This window comes from Kogia breviceps, chromosome 3 (genome assembly GCF_026419965.1).
Source record: "Kogia breviceps isolate mKogBre1 chromosome 3, mKogBre1 haplotype 1, whole genome shotgun sequence".
Classification (NCBI taxonomy): Eukaryota; Metazoa; Chordata; class Mammalia; order Artiodactyla; family Physeteridae; genus Kogia; species Kogia breviceps.
The window spans coordinates 175,152,433-175,175,001 of record NC_081312.1 but is presented as its reverse complement, the minus strand read 5'-3'; the positions used below and the strand labels follow the sequence as shown (position 1 = coordinate 175,175,001).

Below are 22,569 nucleotides of genomic sequence, written 5' to 3'. Positions count from 1 at the left end.
TGAATTTGCAGAGATGAGTAAAGACCTAAATAACACATATTTTTTAAAATTATGATTTTATAAACTATTCCTTTATTATATTTTTCCTAGCTGTATTCTTGTCTGTATCCCTTTTCTGCAAATTACGTAGGCCTTCCCTTGTTAGTGGTTAATACTTGAGACTATCTTATGGGATTCTTTCAGTCAATTTAACAAGTGTTTTCTGAGTACTTAGTATGTGTCTAGTGTCAACCAAAAAATAATGCAGGAGGCTGCAAATAAGAAAAGTGTTTATTTGGGGTCTTAAGGATCACAAATCAAGAGAGACAGATTCTGGCAACTCTGAAAGAATGTTCCGAGGAAAAGAGTCAGGGGCTTATTAAAACAAAAAGCCAGAGGGTGTTAAAAGTTGCCTGGTGGGAATTATGATTGACTCTGACCTGAGTCAGACAGTATTTGTCCTTAAGGGATCACAAATTTGTTTTTATTTATTTTTTTATTTTATTTTATTTTATTTTTTTGGCTGCATTGGGTCTTCATTGCTGCTCCCGGGCTTTCTCTAGTTGCAGTGAGCGGGGGCTACTCTTGCTTGCGGTACATGGGTTTGTCACTGCGGTGGCTTCTCTTGTTGCGGAGCACAGGCTCTAGGAGTGCAAGCTTCAGTAGTTGTGGCACAAGGGCCCAGTAGTTGTGGTGCACGGGCTTAGTTGCTCTGCAGCATGTGGGATCTTCCCGGACCAAGGGTCGAACCCGTGTCCCCTGCATTGACAGGCAGATTCTTAACCACTGCGCCACCAGGGAAGTCCTGGGATCACAAGTTGTTTTAGGGTGGGGGTCTGATAAGTAGATAGACTGTCACAAGTTATTTTAGGGTAAGGGTCCTATAAATATCTTGAGTTTCTGGCAGGTGTTCTGGATGACTTCATCAGGTCCTAGGGTCAGATTCCATCCAGGCTGAGACTTGCATAAGTCATACTTCCTTAATGGCCTCCCAGCTCCATTTAAGAGAGGTATCTGAGCAATACTGACTCTATTTTTATTTTCCTTTCACACTAGGACTTTGCTATTAGATGACATAAAACTGGAAAGGAAATTATGACATTTATACTAATTAACAGAATTTGCAAGTATTGTCCTGACTGTGATGCTGTCTAAAATTATGATCCTACCTTAATTTTGTAGACATATTTAAAAGGTATCCAACTTTCAACAGTTTGGCTAAATATGTTTTTATGATATTGCATGATACAATATATATGCTCACTGTCAGTGATAACTTAACACTTTTATTTGTAATTTTAAAAACTCAGAATGGATTACTGGGCTAAAATTGGGAAACCTGAGATCTTATCCCGACTCCATCGCTGACTGCCCAGTGAACCTGAAGAAGCCTTCTCAGCTTCTGTAGGCTTCAGTTTCTTGTATCTTAAAAAGAGGGTGTTGGACTAGGTTGTCTCTGTGACCCCTGGTAATTCTAAAATTTTATTAAATATTACAGCATATAGATAAACCATGGAAATTAGGCTGTTTTAAGGGAATATAACTACTAAAAGTGTTACCCTTTAAGAAAGCTAGTTAGGGCTTCCCTGGCGGCGCAGTGGTTGAGAGTCCACCTGCCAATGCAGGGGACACGGGTTCATGTCCCGGTCCGGGAGGATCCCATATGCCATGGAGCGGCTGGGCCCGTGAGCCATGGCCGCTGAGCCTGTGCTCCACAACGGTGAGAGGCCCGTGTACCACAAAAAAAAAAGGCTAGTTAGATTCCAGTGTACATACATGACTCCAGTTACTAAACTAAGAATCAGGTGTCATTCTGTTGAATAATATGATCTTTGACAAATACTGGATGCATTATAGTTGAACAACATGGAAAGAGTACTAAAAATTTCCAGCTTCCCCTGTACTATTTACCAATACATCCTTTTATCATACATCCTGATTTTTAAAAAAGATCCCTTTGGTTTCTTTTGTTTCAGTTATTTTTTCTCAAATAGGATAATGCAGAAGAATTTCTGCCTATAGACAGAATAGTTGGTCCTTGAGGTCACATTTAATGTTAATAATAGCTATAAATCTATAAATTAAAATGTCCCTTAAGACATGAAAATGTCTCTGGTGGAATTCTAACTTTACTAAGCAAGAGATCTACATTTTGAGTATCACTAATCCTAGAGAAATATGTAATTATTGTCATTTTCCACTCATGTGTGCGTTATCCACTTTTAATAATACATATAGAATTTATTGTCCTACCTCCAAAGGGGCCTGGTATGCTTCCCATCTATTTTTCCTTTGGGTTTTTCAACTTTTTCCCAAAATACTCACTCAGTAATTATTCACTGACTTTATAGTGTGCTCCAGGCATTGAGAATATATGCATGAAAGGCATAGTCCCTAAGCCTTAGGAGATTCTAATCCATACAGAGAAACAGTTATATAAAGTGATATCAGTTATATAAAGTTATAATATATACAGTTATATTATATCACAATATAATGTAATAATTTGTATAAAAGTATATATAGTTATGGAGGAAGCATAGCAGAGGGAGTACTTCAGTATCTTGGGAGTTAGAAAGGCTTCACAGAGGAAACTTATTCTTAATGTAGGAGTGGTTGTTAGATAGAAAATGCAGAATAGTGTATTCTAGGCATAGGGAAACGTCCTCCATGTTCAGCCAGTGGTTTCAGATGTCTGACGCATTAGGATAGGAGGCAGAGATTAAGATGAAATAAAAGTGGAGAGATAGGCAGGGGCCAGATACCCAGTCTTTAAATGCCTTGCATAGGAACTTGGATTTCTTCCTAAAGGAAATGAGAAAAATTGGTGGGTTTTTAATAGTGGATCAAATCTGGGATGTCAAGGAGCTTACTGCCTGTGTTGTCTTCCAGGAGTTTTATGGTTTCAGGTCTTACATTCAAGTCTTTAATCTGTTTTGGGTTAAATTTTATGTACGGTATAAGATAGTGGTCCAGTTTCATTCTTTTGTGTATGCCTGTCCACTTTTCTTAGCACCATTTATTGAAGAGACTGTCCTTTCCCCATTGTATATTCTTGGCTCCTTTGTCATAAATCAATTGACCGTATATGAATGAGTTTATTTCTGGGATCTCTATTCTCTTCCATTGATCATACATATCTGACTTTATGCCAATACCATACTGTTTGGTGGGGGTGGGGGGGTGTCCATTTATTTTTTTATTTTTCATACAATGTTTCATTCGTTTTTTTCCATTTACAGTTACCACACAATATTGGCTGGGTTCCCCATGTTGTGCAGGACGTCCTTGAGCCCGTCTTGCCCCCAGCAGTTTGTGCCTCCCTCTCCCCCACCCTTTCATTGCCGCCTGCCCGCCCCCCCACTGGTAACCACTAGTTTGTTCTCCACATCTACGAGTCTGCTTCTTTTTTGTTTTATTCACTAGTTTGGTGTGGTTTTTAGATTCCACGTATAAGTTTTGTACTTCTTTCTCAAGATTGCTTTGGCTATTGGGGGTCCTTTGTGGTTCCACTCTAATTTTAGGATTGTTTTTCTATTTTTGTGAAAAATGCCATTGGATTGTATTGAATCTGTAGATTGCTTTGGGTAGTATGGACATTTTAACATATTCTTCCAATCCATGAGCACAGACTGTCTCTCCATTTATTTGTGGCTTCTTCAGTTTCTTTCATTAATGTCTTACGGTTTTCAGTATACAGATCTTTCACCTCCTTGGTTAAATTTATTCCTAGGTATTTTATTTTTTTGTAAACGGGACTGTTTTCTTAATTTCTTTTTCTGAGAGTTCATTACTAGTGTATAAAAACACAACAGATTGTTGTAATTGATTTTGTTTCCTGAAACGTTACTGAATTTACGAGTGCTAACAGTCTTTTGGTGGAGTCTTTAGGGTTTTCTATATATTATATCATATATCATCTGCAAAAAGTCAGTTTTACATGTTTGCATGCATTTTCCAGTTTGCATGCATTTTATTTCTTGTCTACTTGCTTTGGCTAGGACTTTCCATACAATGTTGAATAAAAGTGGTAAGACTTGGCATCCCTGTCTTGTTCTTGATCTTAAAGGAAAAGCTTTCAGCTTTCCACCATTGAGTATAATGTTAGCTATGGGCTTGTCATATATGACCTTTATTATGTTGAAGTACATTCCCTCTGTACCCACTTTCTTGAGAGTTTTTATCATAAATGGATATTTATAGATTCTGTCAAATTCTTTTTCTGCATCTACTGAGATGATTATATGGTTTTTATCCTTCATTTTGTTAATGTTGTTAACAAACCAATGTTGTTAATGTTGGTGTATCACATTGATTTGCACATGTTGAACCATTGTTGCATCCCTGGAATAAAGTCCACTTGATTGTGGTGTATGATACTTCTACTGTATTAATGAATTTGGTTTGCTAATATTTTCTTGAGGATTTTAAAATGCATCTGTGTTCATCTGGGATATTGGCCTGTAATTTTCTCTTCTTATGGCTTCCTTGTCTGATTTTGGTATCAGGGTAATGCTGGCCTTGTAAAATGAGTTTGAAAGTGTTCTCTATTTTTTGGAAGAGTTAGAGAGGATTGGTATTACAGTTGACCCTTGAACAACATGGGGATTAGGGGCGCCAACCCTTCACACAGTGAAAAATTTGCATGTAACTTTTTTTTGTTTGTTTCGGTACACGGGCCTCTCACTACCGTGGCCTCTCCCATCACGGAGCACAGGCTCCAGACGCACAGGCCCAGCAGCCATGGCTCACGGGCCCAGCCGTTCTGCGGCACGTGGGATCCTCCCGGACTGGGACACGGACCTGTGTCCTCCGCATCGGCAGGCGGACTCCCAACCACTGCGCCATCAGGGAAGCCCACACGTAACTTTATAGTCAGGCCTCTGTATCCCCAGTTCCACATCTGTGAATTCAACCGTGTTTCGTGTAGTACTGTAGTACATATTTATTGAAAAAAGTCTGCATGTAAGTGGACCCATGCAGTTCAAACCCATGTTGTACAAGGGTCAAGTGTAATTTTCTAAATTATAGTTTTGGAGGACATGCATTAGCCCATCAATACATTGACTACAAGAGACTGACTTCAGATATAAGGACACACACAAACTGAAAGTGAAGGAATGGGAAAAGATACTCTATACAAATGGAAACCAAAAGAAAGCTGGGGTAACTATACTTATATCAGACAAAGTAAACTTTAAAACACAGATTATCATAAGAGACAGAGAAGGAGTATTACATAATGATAAAGAGGTCAATCCAACAAGAGGATATAATTTTAATTGTGTCAGTGGTAAATCAATACTTTTTTTTTTCCTAAAGATTTAATTTTATTTTATTTTTGGCTGCGTTGGGTCTTCGTGGCTGCTCGCTGGCTTTCTCTAGTTGCAGCAATTGGGGGCTACTCTTTGTTGTGGTTCACAGGCTTCTCTTTGCGGTGGCTTCTCTTGTTGTGGAGCACGGGCTCAGTAGTTGTGGCACATGGGCTTAGTTGCTCCGTGGCATGTGGTATCCTCCCAGACCAGGGATTGAACCCATGTCCCCTGCATTGGCAGGCGGATTCTTAACCACTGTGCCACCAAGGAAGTCCCCAATACATTTTTTAAGCTTGAATTTCAAAACGTGACTGACAAGCTGGTGGGCTAATGCATGTCCTCCAAAACTAAAAAAAAACTAATTTGTACTGCTTTTTCATGAGGTCTTAAATCAAAGCCAGTGTCATGTTCTAAAATTTTTCTATTAACATCATGTTAATCTTAAATATGACATAACTTTATCCTAAGTAGTCTAATAGTATATATATCTAACTTTGACTTTCTACCCTTTACTATTCATTTTTCTCAAAACAGTAAAGTTTTAGGCAGTAAATAGTAATGTAATTCTTTATAAAGCTTTTCCTACTTTTCAACATTTAAAAAAACAATAGAAAACAAGTAATAATGATGGCACAAAAATTTTCTAACATAAATTTACCAATGCTCATTTTCAAAGAGTCTTTCTTTGGAATAATATAGTAAATGCACACTCACACATATCTTTTATATAATCTTAGTAAATAATATAGTAAATGTTGGGTCTTAATCATTTATAATTTTATCCAGAATACTTTTTTTTTCTTTAAGAACTTTGAATCTTTGGCTTCTTGTATTGACTTTCTAGGTGGCCTTAAGAAAATTATTACATCTTTTTGCCAATTCCCTAACCTTATAGGTTATGACAGTGTTATTATTTCAGGAAGAGTAAGACAGGATATAAGTTTTGTAGAGCATTAGAAAGGTGTCGCTAAAAAAGACAACAAAGACCCCAGGTCCTGATTTAGGTCCTTTTGCAGACTATATCACATTATTCCACAAGCAGGGATAAAGATTTAAATAGATGGAATATTTATATGTAATTTAAAATAATTTTCATTACCCCCCCCAAAAAAAGTTGTGATGTGCTACATCTTTAAAAAAATTAGCACAACACTACAATTTCCTTATCTTATAATGGAAATTATATGGCATCCAATAGATAAATAGATCAATGTAATATTAAAAGAGCCCTGAAATAGACACATACATACAGTCAATTGATTTTTTTAAGAACTTAAAATGTTTATATTTGCCTTTAATGGTTACATTCCTTTTCTTCTTGACTTCTCTTTGTTTCTCAGTCTTTTTTTTTTTTAACATCTTTATTTGAGTATAACTGTTTTACAATAGTGTGTTAGTTTCTCCTTTACAACAAAGTGAATCAGTTATACATATACATATGTTCCCATAACTCTTCCCTCTTGTGTCACCCTCCCTCCCACCCTCCCTATCCCACCCCTCTAGGTGGTCACACAGCACAGAGGTGAACTCCCTGTGCTATGCTGCAGCTTCCCACTAGCTATCTAATTTCCATTTGGTAGTGTGTATATGTCCCTGCCACTCTCTCACATCATCACAGCTTACCCTTCCCCCTCCCCATATCCTCAAGTCCATGCTCTAGTAGGTCTGTGTTTTATTCCCATCCTACCACTAATCTCTTCATGACATTTTTTTTTTTTTTAGATTCCATATATATGTGTTAGCATATGGTATTTGTTTTTCTCCTTCTGACTTACTTCACTCTGTATGACAGATTCCAGGTCTATCCACCTCATTACAAATAACTCAGTTTCATTCCTTTTTATGGCTGAGTAATATTCCATTGTATATATGTGCCACATCTTCCTTATCCATTCATCTGTTGATGGACACTTAGGTTACTTCCATGTCCTGGCTATCGTAAATAGAGCTGCAGTAAACATTTTGGTACATGACTCTTTTTGAATTATGGTTTTCTCAGGGTATATGCCCAGTAGTGGGATTGCTGGGTCATATGGTAGTTCTATTTGTAGTTTTTTAAGGAACCTCCATACTGTTCTCCACAGTGGCTGTATCAATTTACATTCCCACCAACAGTGCAAGAGTGTTCCCTTTTCTCCACACCCTCTCCAGCATTTATTGTTTCTAGAGTTTTTGATGATGGCCAGTCTGGCCAGTGTGAGATGATATCTCATTGTAGTTTTGATTTGCATTTCTCTTATGATTAATGATGTTGAGCATTCTTTCATGTGTTTGTTGGCTATCTGTATATCTTCTTTGGAGAAATGTCTATTTAGTTCTTCTGCCCATTTTTGGATTGGGTTGTTTGTTTTTTTGTTATTGAGCTGCATGAGTTGCTTATAAATTTTGGATATTAATCCTTTGTCAGTTGCTTCATTTGCAAATATTTTCTCCCATTCTGAGGGCTGTCTTTTGGTCTTGTTTATGGTATCCTTTGCTGTGCAAAAGCTTTTAAGTTTCATTAGATCCCATTTGTTTATTTTTGTTTTTATTTCCATTTCTCTAGGAGATGGGTCAAAAAGGATCTTGCTGTGATTGATGTCATAGAGTGTTCTGCCTATGTTTTCCTCTAAGAGTTTGATAGTGTCTGGCCTTACATTTAGGTCTTTAACCCATTTTGAATTTATTTTTGTGTATGGTGTTAGGGAGTGTTCTAATTTCATACTTCTACAGGTAGCTGTCCAGTTTTCCCAGCACCACTTATTGAAGAGGCTGTCTTTTCTCCACTGTGTTTCCTTCCCTCCTTTATCAAAGATAAGGTGACCATATGTGTGTGGGTTTATCTCTGGGCTTTCTATCCTGTTCCATTGATCTATATTTCTGTTTTTGTGCCAGTACCATACTGTCTTGATTACTGTGGCCTTGTAGTATAGTCTGAAGTCAGGGAGCCTGATTCCTCCAGCTCCTTTTTCTAAAATTTTTATTGGAGTATGGTTGCTTTATACTGTTGTGTTTGCCTGCACTGCACAACATAATGAATCAGCCAGACACATACAGATAATCCCCTCCCTTTTGGATTCCCCTTCCATTTAGGTCACCACAGTGCATTAGGTAGAGTTCCCTGTGCTGTACAGTAGGTTCCCATCAGTTGTCTATTTTATACATCGCATCAATAATGTATAGTGTCAATCCCAGTCTCCCAATCCCTCCCACCCCTTTCCCCCTTGGTATCCATGCATTTGTTCTCTATAGTCTGTCAACTGATTTTTGACAGTGGTATCAAGGCAATTCAGAAGGGGAAAGAATGTAGTCTTTTCAACAAATGGTATTGGAGCAACTGTGAAATAGGAAATGAACCTTGACCCCTACCTTACCCTTGAGATTGGTAAAGCCTTTAGAGATAGGACACTCAAGTCACTAACCATAAAAGAAAACATTGATAAGTTGGACTTCATGAAAATTAAAAACTTCTGTCATTCAAGAGGTACCATTAAGAAAATGAAAAGGTACATACTGTCAACAACTGTGAAGGGTCTACAATTTCACACTATTTGTAGACTAACAAGTTAGCCTGCCACAGTTTCATGAATGGTGACAGAATAAGACTCCTGGTCAGAGATAAAGGACAGTTTATTACTCACAGCAACAGCAGTAGCCAGAATATCAGCATTTTTAAGCCAGTTCCCCAAGCCTCTGGTATGGCAGGATGCTTTAGCAAGCCTCCACCCTGGCCCGCAGGAGAAATCTGTGGCAGTTGGGTCACCAGTAACAGCGCTGGCCAGAAAGTTGAGGCTGATCTGAGTGTCTTCCACCAGCGTGGTAGGTAGCGTAATTGGTCAGTTCAGATAATCAGGAACAAATTTCATACCACCTTTGAAAATTAGACGATTCCCATTGTAGGGATACCTTCCTCAATGAGCTCATGAACTACAAGTCAGTTATCCCTCATCCCGGAGGGACCTTCTCAGTCATCTGAGGGCTGCATAGCCTGCTGGTGGTGTTTCCTTAAACACTTGAATGTCTCTTATGACTCCTCCCAGGGTGCAAGTCACTGTATTTTCAGGAATAAAGGGAAGAAAGATGGCTTGCTTCTGCACCAAAGTGTAGTCCTGAGGTGCATGCCCACGATGACCCTGTAACGAAGGTTTATTTACAATTATTAGGGCAGTGGCAGCATGTTACGTATGAGGCTTTTATGAGCCAGCGGGAGGGACAAGTTGACCCTGCTTCCTACACCCCTCTCAGCTGGGCCGGTTCACTTTTAATAATGGCGTCTAGTCCTTGTTTTGTTGAGCAGCGACCTGAAGTTGTCAGCCCGACCTGTCACGTTGGTCGGTGCCACCAGCCGAGTCACATTTTTCTTCCCCACAGAATGACTGAGTGACGGCCATGGGTATGAGGATAGAGGTGACACTCAGAGGTGCTGATGGATGTTGAGCGTGGGATATACAGGAGCTGGGCCGTCTGCTGTTTTCAGTGGTATCGTTAGAAATACTTAAGGCAATAATAATCAAACTGTGGTACAGCCAGCTAAATGGAAGGCCCTTGGAACAGTTTAAGAGAGTAGCACCAGGGTGTTTTCCTTCATGAGGAAGGTTCCAGGGCCTATTCTGAAAGATAAAATTGTTAACACTCCTCCCTTCCCCATATCCCTCAGGATCTAAGCTGTTCCCTTTCCAGATTTTGAGATTGTTGTTCTCCCTCCATTGCCACAAAATCGGGGTATCTCATTCCAGAAGCTATAGCTTCACCTTTTTTTTCCCCCATTCACCCCTGACCTTGTACCGAGATCTTTTTCCCAGAAGGGTCAAGTACGAGAGGAAAAAGTCGTTTTTATACATCTTATAGAGTTCCATTAGATCCCCCCACTTTGCACTGCATTGGTGACAAGTATATTCAACTAAGTGATCATGACCTAGGACCATGTGACTCTAACAAGAGAATCCAGGTAGCTGAACCAGAATCAAGGTTGAAACGCCTATTCCCCCTTTTGGCTGGACTGCCAGCCAGAAGGTATACCAGCCAGACTGGGCTGGGATCGTCATAAGGGAAAGAAGCATCATGCCAGAATCAGGTGGGAATCCCAAAGTTTCCAAGTACGTTTCTATAACCCACCTCTCCTTTCATCCTAATCATTACCCATTACCCAGGAAGTAGCTAAGAAGATAAGATTCCTTTCTGGAGAAAGTGACATTTAGTGACCAAACTGCTTTATGACTAAGGTGTAAAGACCTGGAGGAGGTGAGGGAGATAGAGTCAAATCTTTTTGAATCAATTTTTGAGTTCCATCAGATATGGTAACTCTTGAGTGGCTGTTGAGTGGCTTTTGCAATAAAAGGGGTACTGTTGACAGACTGTGAATGGTCTGGAAAGCTGAAAAAATGGCAAAGATCACCGTCAAGAGCCATAATGATGTGGCTGACCAGATGGGAATGGCAACTCAGTAAACCTGGAAAAGTGTCAATGGTGGGGAAGCAGCCCGCCTCCCGCCCCCAGCTCTACTCTCTCCAAACGGCGACATCCTGTTTTGTTTTTTCATAGCTGGTACTGAGGTTGGATACCGTCAGGTTTCTGATGAGCCCAACCGTCAGTGAACAAGGCCCAGGCATTTAATGGAACCTTTGTGAACTGAGGGCCCCACTGAGCCAGCAGCTTTGCTTCAGATGGTGGAATAGAGAAAAAGTTTCTCCCAAAGGGAAAGCTGCCACTTTTTCATGTACAGACCAGATGCCAGTGGGCCGAGGCCAGCTGTGTTCCTGAACTTACCGTTTCCATTTAACAAGCAAAGCTTGTTAGGCCCTCTCGACTTATGAGTCGTTGAATCTGCATTAACTCACCCCAAAATGGGAATATCAGACTGGAGAGTCACAAGGCTTCCTTCAACCAGGCATTCTTTCCGAAAGTAGCTCAACAGCAAGCTAGTAGTTGCTTTTAAAAAAGGGTGCACCTCGGAATGCCCCGGAGGCCCAGTGTTTAGGAGTCTGCGCTTCCACTGCAGGGGGCACGGGTTTGATCACCGGTCAAGGAACTAAAACCCCACATGCTGTGCAATGAGGCCCCCCAAAAAGGGGGTGGTGTGTCTACCTGATAGCTGTGTCGGGGAGGCAGCAAGTCCAAAACCCAAGAGACACCTCCAGGTCAAGGCTGTTTTCCTTTGTCATAGGCTCCAGGTCACAGGGTCATTAGTCATAGAGACTTACCTCCCAAAAGAGTCATGAAGTTGTGGGACTTCAAAAGCAGGCAGCATGTCAGCAGCTTGCTAGACAGGTACAAATGCAGCGTACTGGTCTGAGTCCCTTCGAAGTACTGTGATAAGTAGTTTAGTCCATATAAAGTAGCAGGTAGAGTGCTGAAATGAGACACGTACTCTCTCCAGTACTCAGAGATTTGGATAAGGTGCTTTTAATTCTGAGCTGCACAAACCAAGTGCAACTCCACTGTTTTGGATGACCCGTGATCACACCACTTGTGATCAGGTGATGAGGTCCTCCTGGCTGATACCATCTATTTCAGCTCTGAGAACTCTCTGACTCAGAACCGTAGCCACAGGGCTTTCTAGCAGAGGTCATGGGGTTGCCACTGGCTGCCTCAAGCTTGCACAGTGGTGACCTTCTTTGCCGAGTCCATCTGAATCCAGAGCAGTTGCTCTCCCATCACTAACATCTCTTAATTCCCACTCAGTTTCTACATAAGGGCTAGAGGAATTTTCCAGGGTGGTAGGCTGACCACAGAAATTTACCTAAGTTTCTTTGGGTTAATTTCTCATTCTCTAGTTGGTCACTTACATCAGCATTCTAAATCCAATCTGAGGTAATAACCTGAATACTAAGCAAGGCCTCATTCTTGGTTTCCTACAAGAGTTTATCTGTCTCTGGGAGACCTCCTGAAAGGATAAAAGCAGCCATGACCCACTTCCAAAACCTCTGAGACCTTTTACTGTCATTTCCAAATAGACTTGAGGTCGAGATAGACTGTAGGAAAGACAGCCCAGCTGATACCATTTGTCCTTAAGACTATGACGCACCCTGCGCCCTCAACTGCCAAGTAAACCAGACATTGTTCTAATGACTGGCCTGATTTATGCCCATGAATTTCTCTCCTTTCGTGGTCATTATAGATACGTGTCTCTGTAATTGTCTGAAAGAGAGCAGAACCTTTTGCCTGAAAGGGAACAGTGCTAAAATAAATCTCCCGGTTGTTACTGTGGAACAGACCTGAGGCTGATTAACAGGATGGTAAGGAAGTGCCCCAGCCCAGAAGAGATTTAGCAGCAGTGAGGACACCTCTGAGGCACCTGTCTTGAACCTGTTTCCTGGTGTTCAGCCTGCAGCCCCCTCCGCAGTTCACCCTCCGTAACAGGCAGTGAAAGGAAGGGCCATTTGCTTCCATAACTGACCGTATGATTTGGTCAGCATGTTTACTGCAGATTCCCAAGGCCTTCCCTCAAGTCTCTGCATGGCTCTCATCCTTCCTCTTTCAGAAAGTCATGTCTCTGTCAGAATCCTATCCTTGTCACCAAAACTATAAGGAATTGGAGATTCTACCCCACTTGCCAAGTACATAAGTTAGCCTGCCACAGTTTCATGGATGCTGGTAGAAGACATGAGATTCTTGGATCAGAGGTAAAGGACAGTTGATCACTCACAGCAATAGCAGTAGCTAGAATATCAGCATTTTTCTGCTGGTTCCCTGAACCCAGTTTCCCCAGAGCAATGCAGAGGGACAGATGACCCCCTCTGCAACCAATGGGTTGTGGTACAGAAGAGGAATCCTGAGTTTAAGGAACCCAAATCTTTTATAACAGGCAATAAGCATGGCTGTCCTTTTCTCCAGAGGGAGGCAATTATCTTCACTATACGAGACAGTAAGAATGCTTGCCCCTTGATCTTGAGGGAGACACTGTCTCCTCCTGTCACTGCCTGTCTACTGGGCTGCTTGAATGCCCTCACAACTTGGCAGTTGGCCTTCAGAGCCAAGTGATCCCAAAGACAGCAAGGCAGAAGCTGCAGTGTATTTTATAAACTATCCTTGGAAGTCACACACTGCCATTTCTACAATATTTTGTTAGTTACACAGGTCTTCTCTAGGCACTGTGGAAGGGGACTGAACAAGGAGGTGGAAATCACTGAGGACCATCTTGGAGGCTTGTAACCACAGTGGTTTCATAAGCTATTAGCATCGTAGTTAGCTAGATAATGACTATATGGGAATTAGGTAAGTCTTCAGCTGTTTCACAGTAAAAGTTGAAGAATTTTAAATGAAAATGTAAGTTACAGACTGGAAGAAAATATTCACAAAACATATATCTGACAAAGATCTTGTGTCCACAAACTCTAAAGAATTCTTACAACTGACTGATAAAAAGACAACCCAGTTAACAAATGAACACATACTTCACAAAAGTAGATATTCAGTTGGTCTTTAAACACATGTAAAGATACTCAAGATCATTTGTTATCTGGGAAATGCAAATTATTACCACAATAAGATACATTTCATTCCCACCAGAACAGTCAAAATAACTGGAGACTTCCTTGGAGGTCCACTGGTTAAGACTCTGTCCTTCCAATGCAGGGGGCACCGGTTCGATCCCTGGTTGGGGAACTAAGATCCCACATGCAGCATGGCATGGCCAAAAATTAAAATTAAATTAGTAAATAAATTCCCGATTATTCTTTTAAAATAAATAAAATAACTGGTAATATCAAGTGTGGGTGAGGATCTGGAGCAATAAGAACCCTCATTTATTGCTGGTTAGAGTGTAAAACAATACTTGGGAAAAATACTTACCTAGTTTCTTATAAAGTGACATGTATACTTTCTGTATGACCTAGCAATTCCACCAGTAGGTATTTATCCAAGAGAAATTAAGACACATGACCAAGAGAGTTATACACCAATATCGGTAGCATCTGTATTTGTGATACATAATAACCCAGAGCCGGCAGCTACCCAAATGTTTCTCAGTAGGAGAATGGATGAACAAATTGTGGTACAAATCTTGTTTTCTGATATGTGTTGTGAATATTTGCTCCTGGTTTGTGGCTTTTTCATTTTTTAAGCAGTTTCTTTAAAAGACCAAAAGTTTAATTTTAGCAGTCCAAATATTTATGGTTTTAACATTTTTAAGTGATTAGTTGTATACGACTGGAATTCTAACTCAGAGAGAAGGTTGCCAAAACCTCTGCAGTGAAGGAGCCTCTGGGGGGCACTCACAGGAGAGTCTGTTATTTTGCAGTTGGGACAGATTCTACAGCCCTTTGTTAGAGGGGCCCCATTCAAAGTGAGCTGATTTGCGAGTAACAGCATAAATGGGCTTAAGTACAAGTTGTAAATGAGAAATATGTATCCTTCAGAACACGAAAAAAAGCCTAAAAGAAGTTGTGGGTGCTGAGAGTCAACAGCTGTTTCTTGACAGTGTCACAGAGAGAGAGCAGCCTTCAGTTCCCCAAATAATTTTCAGGAATCTCACCGAGGTGGCAGGGGGGCCTCACCCTGTGTGTGAGGCAGTGGCCCATCCCCTTTTTGTGAGCGCCTTGTATTTGTACGTCCTGAACGAGTGTGTCAAAGAGGAAATCATCGGGGTAGTGTCATACCTGTGTCCCTAGAGAAAGAATGATGTAGTTAAGGTCTTGCCCTCGGAGCTTGCGTGCAATGACAGGGCTGTGAGCTCCCCGCCCTGGGAGCTGGGTAAAGTATGTCATAGTCCTTTGGAGGGGAAGGCAAGCTGCAGTCAAGAGGCTGTTGAAATAGGCACTGAACAAAAGATACTCAACAAATTCTATAATAGCAAAATATTTACCACTTGCTGATTGGAGGAATTTGGTAAATTCAGGGGCCTTAGCGAGGTGCACAGCAGTCCAGGCTCATGGGTAAAATCCACGGTGAGGCACAGTCATTCTTCCCAAGTTTAAGAGCAGGGTGAACTGGGCTGTTAAATGGCAAAGCAGTGGGGATACTCACCACTTCTCTAAATACATCTTGTCTAAAGGGTTTCAATCATTAAAGACTCTGTTTTAATTTACATTGGGCCATATTAACTATTGTAATGGGGGAAGAAGGGGTTCATGGGGTTCCATTTTATCAAGATAATTCGTGACAAATATTTACTACTTGTTGAGTCAGAGAGTCCACGAGCACTGGCACATTTTAGGACAATGGGTTCTGTGATCATGAGAAATTTAGGCAAGACAGTAGTTCCTGTGGTTAAGGTAAGGCATACCTGTTTGTCCTCTTTATCACGTGGAGTAACTGCCCGAAGATTATAGGGGGTACCTTATTTAAATTTAGTGGGATGCCCAGTGTAACTGTAATTTGAGCCCCGTTATTGATTAAGGCCATGAAGGTTATCCAACTGCTGTGTTTCAGCAAATGTTAAACTAATTCCGAACCAGTGTTATAGAGGTACAAAAGCCAATCCGCCCTTTTATCTTTTTGTTGTAGAAATTCTTTTAGTAAAATTTCAGTTACCAATTGGGCCAAATTACAGACTTCCATTTCAGTTTTTGTTTGTTTCCTCCTTGTTACTGACTGAATTGTGTCCCAGCTTCATACGCGGAAGTTCTAACCCTCAACATGACTGTACTTGGAAATGGGGCCTTTAAGGAGGTGATTAATTAAGGTTAAGTGAGGTTATACGGGCAGGGCCCTAATCTGATAGGACTGGTGTCCTTATCAGAAGAGGAGGAGAGGCCAGGGATCTTCCCTCCCTTTGCGTGGGCACACACAGAGCAAAGGCCATGTGCGAGCCAGAAAGAGAGGTCTCATCAGAAATCAACCCTGACGACACCTTGATCTCCTACTTCTAACCTCCAGAACTGTGAATAGACTTCTGTTGTTGAAGCAACTCAGTTTCGGCAGCCCTAGCAGACCAGTGCGCTCACCGTGTAGGGTTTTTTGGTTTTGGTTTGGGGTTTTTTGGTGGTGGTAGTTACTGGGTAGACCTCGGGGAGGTCTTCTCTGCACTGCTCATATTTATAAATTTCTTCCTCCAGAGAGCCTGCAATCAGTATTGTCAGGGCTAGCTTCCTTCGCCGTGACCGCGGTTGAATTTACAACTTGGCGGTGCCACAGGGGTGCCAGGGCTGTTCTTCTCTATAACCCCGGGGATCCAGGTCTTGTTTGCGACAGAGACACAGGCAGCAGGAGCAGCAAAAGCATCGTATAGGGTCCTGGTGAGCCACCTGCCTTTAGGAGTATGAATCTCAGTAATTCAACTGCTGTTCCTCCATACAGGTGACTACCCGGTGGGTCTGAACAAGCTCTGTGCCCTGAGCCCTCTTTAGAACAGGGCCGACACCACCTGCTTGAGACACACAAGCAGTATCTCAGAAGTTAAGAGAGCGCGCGCGCGCACACGCGCGCGCGCACACACACACACACGCACACACACACACACACACACACACACACACACACACCAAGATTATACAAAAAGGTTGATTATATAACGAGGCTTTCTGGGGAAAACAGGGCAGGCTTTCCATGTTGGCCCAAAAATTACCTGAGAAAGAAAAGGAAGCTGGTTTGGAATTTTTTTTTTTTTTTTTTTTTTGGCGGTACGCGGGCCTCTCCCTGGTGTGGCCTCTCCCGTTGCGGAGCACAGGCTCCGGACGCGCAGGCTCAGCGGCGATGGCTCACCGGCCCAGCCGCTCCGCGGCATGTGGGATCCTCCCGGACCGGGGCACAAACCCGCGTCCCCTGCATCGGCAGGCGGACTCTCAACCACTGCGCCACCAGGGAAGCCCGGTTTGGGATTTTTTACTGCGGTTGGGGCGGGGGTGGGATGCGGGTTCTGGCACACACGGAGGGACAGAGGGGCGTGCGAGGTTTCAGCCTCCCAGGCTTCCTTCAGGCCTTACGCAGATGTGGGGCACAAGGGGGAGGGGAGAGGGGAGGCGTCAAAGCTATCGGCAGTCAAACATCGGACGATGGTATCAGCTCTTTATTTCAATATTAAATTACCATGAATAGATGATTCTAGTACCGTACTCTTTAGGTTAGAATTTGAATCATGTATATCATAGTTTTAAATAAGACTTCACAAATCTTTCACGTAAAATCATATTCTTCTGGGTAAATATATCCCCTGATCACACTTATTTTCATTACTCCTTTCTGAATCTCCACAGAAGGAGAGTAAAGGAGTAAAAAAGGCAGAGATTAGTACTGTCATTAAAGATTTCAGAGATTCTTATCGCACCCTGACATTATTCCTTACCATCAGCTGTTGGGCCTGTGCAGTAAATTATCACAAACCTAATTAGCTGTGGTTCTGGATGTGGTCATCTCAGACCAACTGCTACCTTGCACCTGACTTCACTCTCACCTCGTAAGCAGGCTGACTCTGTGGGCGTCTTCTCTTGCAGGTTTGAGCTGTCAGGACTGTCAGTGCACTAGCTCTTGTGGCTCCCCTCCACTCACACCTTTGTAAATAGCCTCTTTTGTAAATAAGCTCTCCACCAACTGAAGGGAAAAAAAACCTCTCCAATAGCTTTGTGTCAGGCAGAGTAAATGAGTCAGAGTCCTTGGGATGGCCTCAGAGCCCTTCTGTGATTTTACCTCCTTGCCCCTCTGACCTCACCTCCTCCCCCGGCCACCTCGGCTTGCTTTGCTCTGGCCACCCTGGTCATCTTGCTGTTCCTCAAACATCCTAGACGTGCTCCCACTTCAAGGCCTCTGCAATGTGCTGTTCCCTGTACCTGGTGTAATCTTCTGCTACGTGTCAAGTCCCCCCGCCCCAACACTTAGTGGCATAAAATATTTTGCAGAGGAACGGATCAAACATCTTTGTGTCCATTTCTCAAGAGCTCCAAGTATTTACTGTTGCTCCTAAAAGAAAAGGAGGTAAGAAGGAATTTGAACTATCTGCATTGTCTTGAGCAGTGTTTCTCAAATTATCTATAGTGAAGGACTAGGTGTTAAAAATTATTTCGGGCTACTGCAGACCAAGCTGCAGTCCTGTTGTGCCGAACGAGATTGCAGCTCACGCTTCATGTGACGCACCATTGCTAGTCTGACGACTAACCCAACTGGCTTATAGTCTCTAAAGGAAGAGCCTGCTGATTGCTTTGTTGTGGTGGCAGCGGTCAACTGCTGAAGTGTCTGAACTTTGTCACAGGTGGGTAACAAACTCGTTTGCCGCCAGACCACATTTTAGGATCACTGGTCCAGAGGGGATCTCTCTTTTGGCAAGGTAGCTAAATCATAGATGGGAAGACCTTTCTGGTCACGACGACTGCTGCTGAAAGATCACACCACTATAATAATAGCTTAGGATGAGTTGCAAGTTTTCCTCAAAGAAGAGTTTCTCCTCCTAAGAGTGAAAAGACATTAGAGGTGATTTGTTTTTAATTTTGTTGTTTGGGTTTTCTAATATACCATTTATCCACATATATAGTCAAGGTCAATTAACTGCTCTTTTCAAATTGGAAATGAAAATTGTATAGCTGAAAGCCAAATGCACATTCTAAAACACAATGTCAGTACAGAATGTAGAATGAGAGGGTGGCAGGTTATTCGATCATTAGATATACCATCCACATTATTAGATGCATATGTGATATTTTAACTGGGTGATGCTATGTAAGGATATTATTTCTTAGGTAAAATTTGAGAATTCATGAGTTGAGCTGAATCTACTAAAAATTGTTGAATCCAAAATTGTAAGGTCTGTAATTACATAAATAGGATCATTAATAAGTCATTTCAACAGAAATATTCTTCATTAGGGAGTTTCAATAAAGTATGAAAATGCAATAAATAAGTACATTTAAAAGTTTTCTTTTAATTGGGTCATAAGTTTTCAGTACCAAATAAATTGCATGACAGTTTGTGATTAACATTTTACGGTCTAACTCTGTGAGGGGAAAGGTATGCATAGGTTACTTTAAAGGTACAGTGTGCTTTCCCCTACGGCCTCCAACTCCTATCCCTCAAGAATATTAAGGATTTTCAAAGGCACTGAATCTTTGAACATTAGCTCGTTTTATGACAAAAATCTGTCCCAAAGGGGTAGAGAGAATACAATTTAAATGTTATGTCAGCTCTTACTTTAGCGGATATATTTTGGGGTCATTACATAAATGTATTAAATAATTTGAAAACTTTTTATTTTTTATTCAGTATGCAGATTTATTCCCAGAGCGGGGCTTTTCTGATGCAAAATTGGAATGCTTGTGTAGTCACAACAGCTGTTCCCACCCCATGGGGTGTCTTCCATTACTTTACAGTAGAGATGAATTTTTGGCCCTGTGTCTCAGTAATATTGGACACACGTGGTTTTAAGTGGCAAAGCGGTATGCGTATGCATTCATTTGACTTTCAGAGCTACAGTTGGCTCCAGATTAGAGCAAGGAGAATACATTCACACCAAGGCCACCCTCATGGCTGCTGCAGTAGCTGGATCACAGTAGGCTCTGTTGCTTCTAAAGACACAACCAACTATTGCTGAGGAATTACACATTCACCAAAGTGCCGTACAGCTGGAAGAGAGAGAATAATGAACTGCTAAAAGGATTCTTTCAAAGATTTCAGATTATGGTCCCAGTTATTATTGATCTAGTTTTTTAAAATTAATAATAAAATCATGGCTGTGAAATAACAGTGAAACTAAAAGGAAAGATTTTCAAGGAAATAGATGATTTTTCAGGATATTCATCCAAATATTTGATTTAAATCTTTTCCTTTCCAGAAAAAAAGTGGCACTATCCTTTTAGCCTCATTAACAAGGAATTAAAATTAGATTGATTCTTAATGCCCATTGTTGATATATGCAGCATATTTGGAAGGCCAATCTATTAAAAATAGATTAAAGAATTAGTTTACTCTGTGAAAGAATGGCTTATATTATTGACATTTTAGACAGTTTTGTTTGCTACAAAAATGTGTTTGTTATAATTAATGCAGAAATAAGATCTGATTTAGTGTGAAATTGCATTGATAGACTATATGGTTGGAATACCCCATCTCTCTGCAGCGTCAGCTTAACGCTGTTTATGTGTGACTTTGTACTATAAGCTTATGTTTAAATGCTTCGTAACTTTTGCATTTTGAAGCCAATTGGTAGTTATTCAAGTTGCAGCTTTTTAGCAAAAGTGATTTCCTAGAAAATCCAATTATGTCCGTCTAAATAATATCTGAATAATGCTTTTTCCCCTAAGTAAAAGCAAACAAGCAAAAAGAAAGTAAAACACCTTAAGTGTAAATTTTTAAATTATCTGATATGGAGAATTAGATTTCTGATATTCATTAAATATCAAGGAAATTCTGACCATACTCAGTGTAGGCTACCTTTTTACAGAAGGGAATTTATGCATGTTTCATAAGGGTTGTACTGATGAATATGTTTGAGGCTTTCAGCTTTTAGTGGATACAAAATAGAATGATTGATAAAATCCTCCCTACTATTGGCTATTATTTACTGACTCTTAAGTGGCAGGTTGTATTTATGCCAATTTATCTGCTTCAGGGAACACTCTTGATAGCAGAACAAAGTGAATAAAAGTAGTTTGCTTTGCAAATGAATGCAAATGGGAGAGCCTTTCGGAAAGCCCTTTAACAGGGGCAGTGCACTTTGATTATGAGTGAAGCTGCCATTTGGACATGGTGAAAAGAGCACGCTTGAACCATTGATTGGGGGAGACAGTAAAAAGTCAGGAAGGGCCCCGTTAAGCTTGCGGTGAGGCAGGCGGATGTCAGTGTGGTTAGAGCACAGTGGGAGAATGACAGGGAGGATTAGTGTCAGGGAGAAGCTTGGCTGTAGCTGTGGAGATAGTCCCCGGGGTCACTCACCTCTGACTGTTGTCTGTGCTGATGGTCCTGTAACGCATACGGCCTGATGTATGCCTGTTCATTATCGGAAACGGTGATTAGAAAAGGTATTTGTCTCAGAGGTTTCCCTCTTTCTTTCTTTTTTCCTTTCTTTTTAATTAAAGGAAAATAAGGTGGCTTCCTCCATCTCTCTGCTGACTCCTAGAGTCTTGTGTTATGCTATTGTGGCTACTGCCTCTGGTAGGAAATAGTTTAGTGCTGTAACGTAAAATAGTTGTAACGTGGTTATCTGTTAGTTGATGGTTTCTTTTGCTTTGCTCAACTTTGGGTTTCACCAAGTGGTAATGCTGAATAAAATGCAGAGAATATGCTTGCTCTGAGAATTTTGGCTTTTGCACAAAAAAGATTTTTATAATCTTTAAGGTATTTTTTTATTCAATTTAATAATTTGATCAACTTTTAGAAGCTATTTACCTTCCCAAAAGGAAGTGTTGCTTTGCATAGACCGGGGTGGTTTAAGTCTTGGCTGCAGGAGTTTCTAATTTCTCTTCTCAAGTTTTAACAGAACGCTAGTAGAACTTGATAAATTAACTTCTTGAAAATACATGCTTTTTAGAATTAAATATCGTTACGTAGAATGAACAAAAAGATATATCTTTGTCTCGGTTCTGATTCTGAGTCAGTCCATTTACTTGTTCACATTTTCATTTACACTTAAAAAGTTTTGTGCTTTTTTAATCATTTTTCTTAAAAACTTCAAGACCTTCTGTGGTAATCTCACAGGAGGCATTTGTGAGCATTAGTGACACAATGCACTTCAGAACAACTGTCTTTCTTTTTCTAATGTCTTTAAGAGCTGGGTTCACAGTATTTCTTCTTTATTATTTGGTGTACGTTGGAGCATTTAAAAGGCTGCGGGAGCTTTGCATTCTAATGTTAAAATATGCAACTCAGACCTTCACCTAAACTAGTAGATACATTTTACATTGTTATTTTTGCAGAAAGCATAATGCCAATACTTGGTTTCACAGGTTTATTAAATGTTTTAGCGAACATTCTCTGAATTTTTTTTTTCCTTCTTTAATGTTTTGCAGGCACCTGAATGGACAGAAGAGGACCTCAGCCAGCTGACAAGAAGTATGGTTAAGTTCCCAGGAGGAACCCCAGGTCGATGGGAAAAGATTGCCCACGAATTGGGTCGATCGGTGACAGATGTGAGTTCACTCAGATTTGCATTGTATGGAGAGTGACAAACCAGAATAAGCCAACTATATAGAAGGCAGACATAGATGCATCCAACATTATCTTTGGAGAAAGCCTACAATCTTTTTAAGGACCTGGAAGTGAACCGTTAACGAAATAAGCAAGAAGCAGATGTCAGCCAGTCCCCTGGTCTACAATTAACAGCTGTGTGAGGCATTCTGGTGTTGAGAGACTTAAGCTACTGTAACCTAATCACAGGAAAACAATGCTAGTTTTTGTTTCGAGTGACCCCTTTAGCTGTGGGAAAAAAACAGTTCTCTGA

General features: G+C 40.9%; 1 protein-coding gene across 1 annotated transcript in view; it reads left to right on the top strand.

The window, feature by feature from the left end:
- DNAJC1 (DnaJ heat shock protein family (Hsp40) member C1) overlaps positions 1-22,569 on the top strand; it is a 194,815-nt gene that overhangs the window by 140,714 nt on the left and 31,532 nt on the right. The window contains exon 9 of the mRNA XM_059057860.2: positions 22,139-22,258. Within this exon, the coding sequence (XP_058913843.1) occupies positions 22,139-22,258 (120 nt within the window). The remainder of the gene's footprint in view (positions 1-22,138; positions 22,259-22,569) is intronic.